Below are 13,631 nucleotides of genomic sequence, written 5' to 3'. Positions count from 1 at the left end.
AGAGCGACGGCGTGATCTAGGACGTGATGATCTTTGAATGTCAGTTGTGTAATTTGTATTATCATGTATTGCTTTGCAACACGCGATTGGGGAATCTTTTGCCTGAACTACAGACACTCCTACAAACTCGGGACATCAAGTTATACACCACATCTGATCGACCGCTGTGGCATGTACACGAACTGCTGTTCCTGGAGCCCGATCTGGATACTGAAGATACATGTAACCAACAATTCTGCACACAAACTCAGTCAATTGCATCCCACTGTCCACTTCGACAGTGCCCTCAATGATCACGATCGCGGCAGTGGGATGCATACCAGGGTGATCATCATGCCTGACTATCACTGCTAAGTTCCGCTGCAGCGGAATTTCCCGACGGGCCCGTCGTGGAAGAGCAAAGAGTTGTCCCAATACACTGCCTGTCTCAGCAGATACCATGTCGATGACATGGGGAAGCATTGCCTCCGAACCATGCCGTTCTTCTTCGCTCTCAGCAAAGACAAAGCCACCGTACTTGACATGCAGGCCAGCAGAGTCGCAAACGCAATCCTCCCAACCCATGAAAGTGGTTTGCGGGCAGGCAGTGATCAACAGGGGCGCCCAACGAAACGGCTCAATGCTTAGTTTCTCTGGTTCCTCGCACCACATCACACCAAGTGGGACCTCTCGCATGAGAACGTAGAAGTTGGCCATCCGTTGTTCCACGTCCGCACCGGAAAGAATAGTAGATAGGTCTTTGCCCAATAGGGAGGCAATGCATACCGGTACGTCTTCGGCTTTGCTAGTTGACCGATGCTCTATGGCAGAGTGTATGACCCTGAATGGCGACCAGCCTTTTCGCATATTGCGCATCATGCCCACAGATGGTAGTTGCGCCCCGAGCTCTAGCATTATACCTCTGTCGTGAAGAAGAGACCGCTCCTCTGCCTGGATCTCGGTTGTGCGTTCGTCGACACGTCGTAACGCACTCCTATTGTGATCGTATTTCTGGTACAAGAAAGGTCCATCGCGCATCTGGAAGTACAGGAGAGTAACGTTATGCGCCTCACTCGCCAGTGTTGCCTCTTGTAGTGTCCATAGGCGCTTCATCCAGCCACTGCACAGGATGCGCAACCCCAGCTCCAAAAATGACGCTGCAGCAGATTCGACGATTTCAAGTTCCCGATCGAGAACCAAGACCGCATCTGCTTCATTGAAAGTCTCCCCTAGGAGCTGGATAGCTTTCCTGCGGTACGCTCTTGCGCTTGGCTCGACGGGTATGCAGAGCGTATCCAGCCAAAGTGCGACTGGCAAGTCAGCTGATTCAGAGGCTAATGCAGGTTTGTGTACGCGGTATAGTTCGTTTGCATAATCACGCAATCGACGAAGCTGGCATCTAGGAAGTGCGTTTGTGAGCGGGTTTCCAAGCCCATCGGCCCCTTAATGGAGACAGAAGATCAGTGGAAGAAGGAGTGGACAGCAATGGAGACGTACAAACATGGGAGAACGCAATATATGGGTAGTTGTCTTCTACAACCATTCGTAACTCCAACTGCTCAGTAATACACAGCTTGGGAACCTTGTCCTGGGACAATGCATTAACCAAAAGACTTGTCGGTACACCCACGAAGTTGCAGCTGCATCCGTCCTGCACATGCCTCGTAACGTAAGTCGCCTCATCTGTCTGATATGCATTACAAATAACATCTCCACAGCCGGAATGATCCCTGATTCTCGGGCGAGTGAGGAGGGATGCGAAGGCCAGGTCGTCAGGTGCTAGCAGGTATATCTCGCTCGTGCACCAACCTCGCTCTGCGAGTTCCGTCTGCGCTATATCGGACAACTGGTCCAATCCCTCGCATTCGCGGCCGATCCAGTCCACGCTTTTCAAGATCCTCTCGTGGCCCCATCCATTCTCATTGGTCACCATAAATCCGGGCATGTATACGTGCAAAAGCAGGTGCAGAGCGACAATACGGGCGGTGATGTCGAGAGAGTGCAGGACACGACATTCGGCGTACGTGTACTCGAACCTCCGGGTACCATCCTCGGCGAGCTCTTCAGAGAGTATTAAGACTGCATGTCGCGCGATCGATAGAATATGTTCCATGAGCGCATGATCACCTGCTCGATTTTTCTTCACTGCAGCCGCGAACCATCTCCCTGGTAAGCCATTGAGCTTCGCAGTGGAGACAGATCCATTGCCAACAATGAACTCTACCTCGACATCGAGCTCGAGTCCGCATAAAGCGGAGACTTCCGTGAGGACGCCAAAGAAGAGCCAAGCTTGGAGGAACGCGACTTTGTCACTGGCAGTGACTGGCATTCCGTCGACACGCGATAATATTGGCGGTTGGGCCTGCCTCGTGTGGCCAATGTCTGCCAGGCTCATGCCGTCACGGCAAATGCCTGGTGGACAGAGGACATGACATTTCTCGTCCTTCGTGTGTATGATCCAACCGTGGCGCTCTGGATATGTCCAGAACCCTTTCCCATCATATGGCTTGGACATGCAAAGGTATGGAATTGTGAACGGGGTGAATTCTGGACGGGGGGGCATGTCTGGGGAGACGTTGGGCATGGTCAGAGACCAACCGGTACTAGAAGTACTCCTCCGGAAACGACTAGTGCCATTGTCCTGTGCATTACAGCCGACCCTCGTATGATTATCATGTAGAAGAGTGCCTTGGGAAAGCCATGCCCCAAGAAAGAGGTGAAAAAACCCTGAGAATCGAGTTTAGCAGCATAGGCAATCGGACCACCACTGTGAGAGGATGCTCACATAGGGCGGCTGTTACGATACCCCTCCAGATAGAAGAAAGAATTTGGAACGGCATGATACCGTTGTCGGTGATCTGACAATTACTTATGCAGGAGAGAGAGCTGCTTACCCGCACATCTAACGTGCATTGGCAGTGAGGTATCCTCGTGCTCAGATGTCGAAACAGCGTGGCTACGCGAACTCGTAACCAAACAGCATAGTTTCTTAAGTCAAATTACACCAGGGGTAAGATCTCCACGTTCATTTTACGAGCCCATGTCACTCGGGGGACGTGTTGTGTCCCCGCCATGTTCTCCATTGCAAGTACTTCTGTCTCTCTAATTGTGCGACTATGTACCTCATTTTACAGAAAGAGCTCACCCACACGATCCTGCTCCACCCTTCGTGCTTCGGACCCTGCATACTCCAATTCTTGGAGTCCAAGCTGTGCGCAGACGTCAAAGGTACATGCTCAGGTCAATATGGCTACATTATCGCTGCAGTCTCGATCCTGGACACCGACAGAGGAATAGACATCGGCAGAAGTGAACAGGCTGAGTTTGTCACGCGTTTTCAAGCCGTCCAACGGAGAAGTTGTTGATGGCGTTGTGAATAACGCATGGGCTTCTTCGCTGACGTAGGACCCCTACAAGTTTTCGTATCACATCAGGTGCGTACGCTAGCCCGCGACGCAAAGTTGTCCCTCACGCTAATCATCAGCTTATACTCATATTTGCTAACATGAAATTTAACCTCATCTCTAAGCTTCTGTCATTTGCTTCAGATGACCATATCATCGAGAAAAATACGCGCGTGCGATTGAAGATCATCGGTACTCGTGTGGACGCCGCGGAAATTGCACGTTACCTGGCTTTTTTTTTTTCGTTCGCTTTGGCTCACCTGCTCGGTAGTTCGCTATAGGCACGATTAAGGAAGATCATCTGGGCGTGATTGATTAGATCAGAATAGTATGCGTGACTACTAACCTGCTATTGTTGTTACTCTCAGCCCTCGTTTGGTGATTCACTCGCACTCAGCTGGATGAAGGCGCGATTGTGCTGTGCCCTACATACATGTGAGGGTAGGCTACTGCACATCTTTGTAGTCGAAAACGAAGAAATAAAGACAAATGGAAACGAATAAATGAGAGGACGAGAGCAATCTATATGAATAAGAACCCATATCAACTATGTAGAGGACTTCCGCTCAGGCTTGTTCCAACTTGCCGCATAAATAATGTATTTGTCTACACTCCCTAGGCGGGTGAGAGGTCACAAGGTTTGTGTTGAATCAGGGATGGTGTGGAAGGAATACTGGATGCAGCCTGGGAAACAAAGTCAACGACGAGAATGACGTCAGAAAATAGCGACTCACGTCGCATGGAACGTTTGACATGGCTGCTTGTCCAATGAAGGTAGAGAGCACTGCACCTTGCGTGATGTCGTGTTCAACGTGAGGAGTACGGCTGTTCAGTCTGATGATAGGCGCAGAGATTTCTATAAGCAAGTGGACGGAGGTGAAGGACTCTCCTAAGCTCACGCGGCAAGGAAGGTATTGGTGTAGACTGTCAGGAAAAGTCGGGTAAGACGTAGTCAACAGGTGAGTTACTGAAGTCGACACCCTACCATCTGCGAGAACGATGTAGAGCGCTGACCATATAACTAGCAAACAGAGTGTGAGGTGAGAAGCGGCTTGCCACAGTTTTGTATACTACACATACAGGTGGTCCGTTGCAAAGAAAACTGTAGTGGATCATCAGTACTTCAGTGCTGCTGTGATTAATACAGCAACAAGCCCTGACTCACGGAAATGGTGACAAGGACAGCATTTATGCTGTGCTCTACGGGTCGGTCTGAATTCCAAGTAACTCATGTTGCTTGGTTACCTTGTCACAAGCCCGGTTTCTGGCTGCTTGTAAGGAGCGATACAACAGCGATCCTAAGAAAAAGGAAACTCACCTATCGACCATACAGTCAACTTATCCAGTAAATCGATAGTCCTAAATCGACCAGTCATCACAATCAGCGATCATTCTGACTACCGTACCTACCTCGATATCTTTGTCTTTGCGCGCTGTTTCCTCAGATGGAAAACAAGACCCGTTGTGATGATCAGATCACACATTGCACCACTAACCAAGGTCAAAATTGTTAGCCAGTACTGAGCATTCATGTTCCCTTCCAATGATTGTCTATTGAGGGCTCTTGCTGCGTCGACGAGCGTGCCGACGAAACTGATCCCACCTAGGACGAAACATATCATGGACAGCAGCCAACTCCCGGAGAATCTGTAAAGACGGAATGCGAAGAAGAGCTGGTGGAATGAGCCGAGTTCTGTGTAAGAACATTGTTCGTCAAGGTTTCGTACCTGAACAAGATAGCATATGAAAGGTGTGATAACCAGATTGGCTCCTCTCGAAGGGGTGAATATCGTGACTTCGTTAGGTTTTCCAAATGCAGTGACGGTCACTATCCATGTCCAGTAGATGACACAAACGATGTGCGCGAGAGTCAGCAACCTAGTTGGGGAATTGAAACCAATTCCACTATCACTCATAGGCGAGGGCATAAAGACGTGGACATACATGATGGTACCTACCTGCTAAACGTAGTCTCAAGAAACCAACATCATACAGTAGCGAACACTTACCAAAGTCTTAATGATCGTCGAGTCCGACGGGAATCGCCTATAGTATCCGAATGTCTGTATGACGGAGCAACCGAAGAGGCACGACGCTAGTGTTGTCCCAACCAGAGCTGGGCCAAGAGTCAACTCTGCATTAAAGCTACTGCTCGACATGAAAGGAGGACGAGGGTAACCGTGATCGAGGTGCAGACGTGGCACCTGCGATCAGTCAAGGGTATTATATCATTCCCCATGGAAGCCATCCTTGCCAAGAAAGAGGTAAGCAGTGCTGCTCTACCTTGGGATATATTAGGAGGGCACCATATGTACCTATATCGTTTACATAGTCCCGCGGATGATGATTCGATGATCAAGCGACTTAACAGCAATGATGCCGATGAGGCTGTGGAAACGACCATCAAGGCACAAATATTTGCGTGTCGCAACACGCACAGGTTCAAGGTACTAGTTACGCCTTTCCTTCGACATATTTCTTCTGGGAACGCTTGCTCTATAGATGACTTTACTGAAGGCAGACGAAAATACTGGATGTTGTGGAAGGGCATAATCTGACACTAGGTATCATTACAAAGACTTACACTGCCAAAATCTTTTGTCGTGTGAACTGATCCGCAGTGCACGTATTGCGGGTGCTAAGTGGAGCGATGTCTACGATGCTTCCTTCTTTTCCCCTCTAAACGCCAGTGTGAAGCTGTTTTGGCAGGCTTGCCAGCGACGTCGATGAGTGCGTACCAGCAGTTAGAGAGGCTGAGGCAGCCCTACTGACAGTTTGCTGGGGTGGTTACTTAAGATGCGAGACGGATCGAAATGGTATCTTACAGTGATACATACGCGGTCACTTTTGCGGGTGAAAGCCATGTCATAGGAGGGTATTATGGAAGTGGTATTCGTCGATGGAAGATTGAAGACGGACAACAAGAGGGTCCACCCATGTTCGGGAATGGGAGTATCTATTCTGTTGTCGTTGCTCAGGATGGCCGGTGGATTGTGACTGGAGACCGCGCGGGGAACGCAACCATCTGGAACGCAGCCACCCATGAAAAGGTGCGCGAGCTCACAGAACACAGTAGCTCTGTATTCGGGGTCGACATCTCTAGCGACAGCACCAAAATTGCCACTGCGGACCACCAAAACGCCCAGATATTCAGTTTCTCTTCCGGTATCCGACTCCTTCCTCCCCTCCGGCACATTCTGGTTAATGGTGTCAGGTTCTCCCCGGACGGTAATCGATTTGCTACTGTCTCGCATAATGAAGGTTTCCGTGTCTACAGCACTCACAATGGTGATGTCTTGTTCGATTCAGGTCAAAACGGTTCAGTCAGTTCAAGTCCGGTCGCTCCGTTGGCTTGGTCGTCTGATGGCCAGCAGCTGTTCGTCGCGAACAAAGGAAAAATCACCTGTTTGGACCTTTCCAAGTCGCTGGCTTCAGAGTGGTCGATCCATGACAACCAACACAGGATATCTATAGCATTTAACGACAGATTCATTGCATGTACTGCAGGTTCATCGGTTTCACTATGGGATTGTGTGTCCCGCAAGCAGATCAGTGCCATTATCACACACACCGCAGAGGTCAAATGCATCGCTTTCTCACCAAGTGGGCGGTATCTCGCATGTGGAAATGGCTGGAATATCACAATCCACAATCTCGGGGATGTCCTTGCTTTCGACCCTGCTGTAAGCTTACATCTACCTATGAACGTCGCATCACTAACAATCAATACGTTGCGTAATACTTTAATGGATTACTAAAGGAACTCCACGCTTCTCAGCTTCCACTCGTACAAATGAGTGACGAGACCCTCAAATCATGGACACAGGTTAACCTGACCAACATCGAGGCGCCGCTGTCAGAGGAGATCGCAAGTGCTTCAAGTCCCAGCCACCACGTCCTAGCAAACCGCGCTCTCATACGAGTGCGTTTGAATCATCCGGCACTTGCCATAGAGGACGCCAAGGAGGTCAGCCTGCTTTCTCGCTTCCCCATGCACATGTTCGCTCACGCGTGCATTTCAAGTCCCTCCGTGTTCAGTCATCGCCTATCGGCCATATTGCGATGGCAGTTGCTCTACTTGGCCAGGGTGATCGAGGGGGAGCGCTGCGCACATTCGATCTCGCCTTTCACGATTGTGAGCCGCGCGATAACAGATTTCTCTTATTACTGAAGGTGTGTGAGATGGTCTAGATTTTTCCCAGGATTTATCTATGTTCCGCTCAGTCGATACTTGTGTTCGAATCCGGAAATCAAGAAGAGGCGATAACGCGTGTGGAGGACCTTGCTACGAGAGCGAACAATAACAACGATGATGAGGCCACTTACCTTTACACCCAGGCGTGTGGTCTGCATGTGCAGACATGTGAGTGTTCCTGCTGACACACTCCGCAGGTCCTTGGAGTTATGTGCATGAAGGCAGGAGATTACAAGCGTACAATACCATTGATCGAGCATGCGAAACGCTTAGCCCCCAAGGACAAACAATGCCCGCCGCTGGTGACGATCTCGCTCGTAAGTACTCTACCGTCGCTAGCTACTAATCTAAACCCCTATGAAGATATTTGGGTGGAATTTCAATGGATTGGATATCATTGCTCAGCAGCATCTGTGTGAAACCTTCTTTACTGAACAACGTACCACCGAAGCCATGGATATTCTGTTCAACATCATCAGGACATCAGACGAGGAGACCCTCAGGAGCGAGCCAACTGCTGACTGGATCGCAGGTCCGTATTTTAGCCGCCAGTCTGGTTGACTGCATGTTAGTGACCGCCGTCAGATTTCACCAAAAGGTGTGCCACGACACTTGAGCAAGTTGGCGATGAAGCTTTTGGATTTGCTGCATCATCTCCCAGTCCTACAAGTCCCGCAGGTCTGTTTATCAAGCGGAGCAGAGCTCGAGCGGCAAAAGGATTGTGGGAGGATGCACTACAGGATGCCAATATGGTACGCATAGCGTTCGTCTATAAGCTGGTCCCCTACAGTTTCCGCATAGGCAGTGAAAGTAGACTCCTTCAACCCTTGGGGCCACGAAACGAAGTACCTGGTTCTTCATGGAGCAAAACGGTATGACGACGCGATTGATGCTTTCAAGTCCATGCTGCAGGTAATTGAACAATCTCATGACTTTTCAATCAAGCGTATGCACCTCCTGTATGAACCTCATATTCACAAATGACGGTTTTACAGAACTGCGCAAAAACTATGTTTCTCCATCTGAGGCGATCGCGGTTATCGATTGTATTGTTCGCGAGATCCTCAAAAATTGTCCCCTTGTCATCATCCATGTCGCCTCTGGTTGCCTTTGCGACGTTCCTGAGCGGATCCGTATCTTCAAGGCTGATCCATCATTCAAAGAGCTTGTTTCATCCATGATGACAGACATAGACAACGAACGGATCCGACGAGTTATTACAGGTTTTTTTGGATACGTAATGTTTTCGCACGCATGGCAAGGGAACGAGCCGTCATTCGAGGATGTCAACGTAGTCAAATCCGTATGGAACCTTTCGGACGAGCCCTTGAATAAGAAATTGCGCAAATTCTGCGAGGAGACACGCAGACTTGGTTACAATTGGGCATGGTCAGATACCTGTTGCATCGACAAGTCCACAAGTTCCGTCCTTAATCAATCTCTTACATCCATGTACAAATGGTATGCGAGTTCGGCAGCCACACTCGTATTCCTCGCTGGTGTGGCCCACCCGTCTAAGCCCGGGGACCTTACCGGTAGTTTATGGATGACCCGCGCATGGACTTTACAAGAACTTCTCTCACCGAAGGTCATCTTTTTCTATGACTGCGAATGGAAACCATACCTCGGTAATATTGTCCCGAACCACAAGGAATCTCCGGAGATCATGCAGGAGCTAGCAGATGCTATCAAGATTCCCCGCGGAACCATCATCACATTCTCTCCAGACGATCTTGGGGTGCACGAGAAACTTCGTCTGGCTTCGACCCGCAATGCGACGGTCGAGGAGGATGCTGCATATTCTCTCATCGGCATATTCAAGTCTGATATCAGGCCTCACTACGGTGAAGGAGCCGACGCTATTGGACACCTCCTGGAGGAGATTGTGGCTCGAACTGGCGAGGTAACGGTGCTTGCATGGTCAGGGAAGTCATCGTCATACAACAGTTGTCTCCCAGCTTCCATTTCCGTTTATAGCCAAATTGCTTACAACCCTCCGCCTCTCGAAGGGGAAGAAATGGAAAAGTGCATCAACGAATTACGTGGCAGGCTGACCCGGCACCACGCGCGGATTATATACAATAACATCAATCGTCTTTCCCCCGCCCGCTTTGCAACCCGACGTCTGCACCTTCCATGCGTCGTCTTTTCTGTGAAAAGTCTCGAGAACCCATGTAATGGCAATGAGAAGCTTTATCGTGCCAGGGTATCGGGACTTGGAAATGTAGAGTTCACGACCGCAGATGATCTTCCACTACACGAAGCAAAGAAATTCGTCTTCGTGAATCCATGGATTCATCATATCCGAGGTCCGAGTAATGGGGTTACTTGGGGAGATGGCTCGGAGTCTGATACTAACTCTGACGCGGATGAAGTTGCGTCATTACCCACTGTGCCCATGCCCCCGGTGGACAGCTACACCCGCGCACTAGCGATGATTGCCCGCCTCGGACAGCCATTCAACGCGTTGCTTCTCGTACAACAGTCGAATAGAACGTACAAGAGGGTTGCTACCGGGAGCGAAATTGTCGTCCCGGGGCCTGGAACTAACATCACCCCCAAGAACATTCGGGCGAAAGTCTTGGAAATCCTGTGACACACATATGGGGGTTTGAACTGAGTCAGACTGGTCTGCCTTTCATCCTTTATCTCGATCGCTTTTCATTTCGTGCTGTTCTCGTTAGTTGAGCGCTCATAATTGCTACCTACTTATTTATGTAATACTTGGGGCTGCGTTGGAGAATGCTCATATTCATGTGCCATGAATGACGACAGTCTCAATAACTCCATCTATTACCACTTGTACTATGCATACATCCTTTGCCATTTACAAGATCCTCAACCCTGTTCATGTGAGTAATTCTCGTGCGGTATCACGAATTCGATGAAATGGCTTCCTGGGGGTTTTCGGAGTGCCCCCAGAAAGCTCTTCCGTTCCGATTTCAACGTCACAGTCGTCCTCATTATAGCCCTACCGACATTGTTCATCTTGGCGTAGCATCATCCGTGTAGTGAAAGCTTGACCCTCCGACGAGGAATCGCGACCCCCACACGCACCCCATATTTATCTCCCTTACTATCATCTGTCGCGCCGTTCCTCCAAGCTATGATGACATCCAAAGTTCTTCCGGAAGTCAGAATATGCCGTCGAGAGAAGACGAAAGTACGGAAGATGGCGATTAGGGCGACTCGCACGGGACGAGATATAACGGCGAATGCGAAGATAAAGGAGGGGGAAGAGGTTTGCGGTGCGAAGACCAGGACTACAAGAGCGACGACGCGATCCAGGACCTGATGATTTTTACATGTCAGCTAATTTGTATTGTTACAACACGCGACCAGGGATATCTTTTGTCCGAGTTATAGATCATTGATAGGTTTGTGTCGTCCCAAGAATGGCATGAAAAAAAAAAAGTACTGGATGCATCCTACGAAGCGAAGTCAACGGAAACCACCATATGGTTGTCCACTGTCAGATAGTAGTGACTCACGTCGCAAGGAACGTTTGACATGACTACCTGTACAGCGAACGCGGACAGTACTATACCTTGCGTGATGTGGTTGCTCACGTACAACTGGTCCGTTGCAAAGATAACTATGGTGGGCCATCAATGCTGAATAGTGACAAGGATTGCGATTATGCTGTGCTCTGTGAATCAGTCTGACTTGCGGGCCATTTGTGTTGCTGGTTACCTTGTCACGAGCTTAGTTTCTGGTTGCTCGTAAGGGACGGTGGTACAGCCATGGTTCTAAGGAAGGGAAGACCCACATGTCGACCATAAGGTCAGCTTACCCAGTAACTCGACGGTCCCAACACAAGTATATCAGTATGCAATATTCGGATCCTGGTGGGAGGAAGTGAAAGGTAGACGGGGTCAACGAGTGTGAGGATATAATGGGATCGAGTGCGGGGCAGTGGATGTGCTGCGAAATTTTTCCGGGTTGGACGATTGCATGTACTAATATGTCAATACATCACCTTCTTCGACATGCTTTCGCCAACCTGCCCTATGTAGACGAATACACCAGATCTTGTGGAGCTCATGGATCATTATAATGACCCGTACAGCCAAATCTGCGTCGTTTTTCCTGGTCCTAAACCTTCGTAGCTAGGTGAACAAACAGAGATGGAGAGATGAAGATACAGGTTAAGAGATCAAGAAGATGAAAAGGGCAAAGGTGAGTAGAAAAGCGTAGATCACAAAGGAGAATGCGATCTAGTGTGTGGGGGGAAGGCCGCCGAACACTATGCTCTGGAATCGAGCGAGCGTGCCGAGACGCCGAGATGCCGAGACTGCACATGCACAGAGCGGAAGTCACGTGACTGCGAGACCGAGAGATTGAGGGTGGAAGAGGTCACGTGACCCGGTCGAGGGAGGGATCGAAACGGAAGAGTGCGTGGAAACAAGCGGCGTGGCCTTCTGAGCGTGTAAGAGCGGGCGAGTGGAAGAGAGGAGGAGAGGCCACAGGTCCGACCATAAAGAGCTAAGCTCACAACGGAAGTGGCCTCGAGACACCCCACACACTGGAGTTAAGCACAGGAGCGATCAGAATAGGATTCCTAGCAAACATATACAGAACAATGGTACTAGGAACAGGGAGCATCAAGAACGGGAAGGTACTGTACGGAGATTGGTACGACAAGCGAAATTGTCCATGATTGAATCGAGAGAAAGTAAACGGGTGGAGTCAGCAGATGAAGAAATGAAGAGAGGAAGTATGCTATTGATTTGACGCCAGTAATCTAAAAAGGCCTGCGATTTCCATCTTCCTTGAGTGGCGACCATGTCAGGAGGCACTCCTGAAGTAAGAGTTCTGTAGCCCCCCGATGCAAAAGGCGTGACCAGGCATATCAGGGAAGCCAGCAGAAACCCAAATCTGATTGCAACGGTTGAGAAACCAGGCGTGGGTCATGGGAGACCAACCGGAAGATGTACAAAATGCGAAGAGAGGAGCATCCGATGGAATGCGAGACTGCCTGTGCAATGGTTCAATAAGGCTAGAAGGGGACAGGTGTGTGATCACGAGAAGTGACAGAAATGTCCGTGCCAAGAGAGAGGGTGGTCTTATACCAGGGGATGTGGAAAGTAGAGTGACACATACCATTGTCTAACGAAGAGATGGAAAGAGGGAGGATTTGCCAGGAGACATGTTTAGATGGGTCAAAAACATTCTGGGAGGGAATGAGAAGTTGCCAAGGCGACAGCAAGACCAAAACGCTACCGAGGCAAGAGCCCAAACAGACACATCAAAAGTGTTGGCCAGATCCAAACGATCGTGAAGGATGCAGAGAGTCTCAATGGTAACAGGAGGGCGTTTGTCACGTTTGGAAGATGGGGGGACAAGTTTAGTGAAGCCTCTGCGAACATGGCAAAGCATGTCATCTCGTACCAAGGGGCGCCGTTGACAATATGCCAAAAATGGAGGCCAGCAAGCCAGTTATTAAGTCTTTTCGAGGTGTGTCCAGCATGATGTGCGGAAAAGAGGGAAATGATCTCGGGTGAGGCTGGCATGCGGGACTCCTCCGGGAGAGCGAGTAAGTCACAGAATTGAGTAAAACGGAGAAGACCCGCTCCATAGTTGGAAGGGTGCTATGGTCTAAGGATTGGAGCATGACTTGAAAAAGGCGGAAGACGATTGTTGGGGAAAAAGGCTCTCGAGGGAGGACAAGAAATCAGCACCGTGGGGGGAAGACCAACATATGAGACGGTCACTGGCGACAACATGTGTGGATGCCATGGGGAGGGTTGGATGGAGGAGCCAGGACGAGGTCGACGGGGAGTTTTGGAATGGATGGTGCTTAAAGAGGAAGCGACCGTGATGAGAGAGGGAGTCGGCATTAGCATAAAAGGCAGAGGCGGCAGCATAGGGTCGATGTCTGAAAGGAACTCTTCAAGAGGAGAAGGGAGGACCATGCTGAAAGGAGGAGTGATGGAGGAGTGGAGTGAAGGAGGGTCAGGGATGCACGTAGAAATAGAGGGAAGGATGCCACAGGAAATTGGATCTGCCAAGTTGTTGGCAGATGAAACATAAGAGAAAAGAAAGTGAAGCCG

The 13,631-nt window shown here is 49.7% G+C and overlaps 5 protein-coding genes across 5 annotated transcripts; 2 read left to right on the top strand and 3 right to left on the bottom strand.

The window, feature by feature from the left end:
• Positions 1–135: 135 nt before the first annotated feature.
• On the bottom strand, positions 136–1,278 carry F5J12DRAFT_723921 (uncharacterized protein; the record flags this gene model as incomplete). The annotated part of the gene is made up of 1 exon (XM_051741485.1): positions 136–1,278. A coding segment is annotated over one exon (1,143 nt), but the record flags the coding sequence as incomplete, so codon positions are not given.
• On the bottom strand, positions 1,132–3,191 carry F5J12DRAFT_844038 (uncharacterized protein). The gene is made up of 4 exons (XM_051746243.1): positions 2,765–3,191; positions 1,698–2,706; positions 1,342–1,648; positions 1,132–1,233 (listed from the first exon to the last, which is right to left on the bottom strand). The coding sequence occupies exons 1-3, from the start codon at positions 2,817–2,819 to the stop codon at positions 1,513–1,515; spliced, it is 1,200 nt and encodes a 399-aa protein (XP_051598034.1). The 5' UTR covers positions 2,820–3,191; the 3' UTR covers positions 1,132–1,233; positions 1,342–1,512.
• Positions 3,096–3,702, top strand: F5J12DRAFT_906519 (uncharacterized protein; the record flags this gene model as incomplete). The annotated part of the gene is made up of 4 exons (XM_051748794.1): positions 3,096–3,312; positions 3,385–3,413; positions 3,464–3,583; positions 3,655–3,702. The coding sequence occupies 4 exons, from the start codon at positions 3,096–3,098 to the stop codon at positions 3,700–3,702; spliced, it is 414 nt and encodes a 137-aa protein (XP_051598033.1).
• Positions 3,703–3,767: 65 nt separating this feature from the next.
• On the bottom strand, positions 3,768–5,694 carry F5J12DRAFT_244857 (uncharacterized protein). Its single transcript, XM_051738556.1, has 11 exons — positions 5,393–5,694; positions 5,328–5,341; positions 4,794–5,261; positions 4,702–4,742; positions 4,629–4,647; positions 4,549–4,576; positions 4,464–4,485; positions 4,369–4,404; positions 4,283–4,307; positions 4,118–4,217; positions 3,768–4,067 (listed from the first exon to the last, which is right to left on the bottom strand). Exons 1-11 carry the CDS (start codon positions 5,540–5,542, stop codon positions 3,999–4,001), a joined length of 972 nt encoding a protein of 323 aa, XP_051598032.1. The 5' UTR covers positions 5,543–5,694; the 3' UTR covers positions 3,768–3,998.
• A 625-nt stretch (positions 5,695–6,319) lies between these two features.
• F5J12DRAFT_914154 (uncharacterized protein) lies at positions 6,320–10,174 on the top strand (the record flags this gene model as incomplete). Its single annotated transcript, XM_051749113.1, has 9 exons — positions 6,320–7,066; positions 7,144–7,350; positions 7,407–7,556; positions 7,608–7,736; positions 7,776–7,895; positions 7,942–8,110; positions 8,164–8,330; positions 8,380–8,524; positions 8,574–10,174. The coding sequence occupies 9 exons, from the start codon at positions 6,320–6,322 to the stop codon at positions 10,172–10,174; spliced, it is 3,435 nt and encodes a 1,144-aa protein (XP_051598031.1).
• Positions 10,175–13,631: the final 3,457 nt, after the last annotated feature.

This window comes from Pisolithus orientalis (genome assembly GCF_024613125.1).
Source record: "Pisolithus orientalis strain OTSU chromosome Unknown F5J12scaffold_24, whole genome shotgun sequence".
NCBI classification, from domain to species: domain Eukaryota; kingdom Fungi; phylum Basidiomycota; class Agaricomycetes; order Boletales; family Pisolithaceae; genus Pisolithus; species Pisolithus orientalis.
Note: the sequence above shows the minus strand (reverse complement) of the source record. Positions and strands in the feature narration are given on the sequence as shown.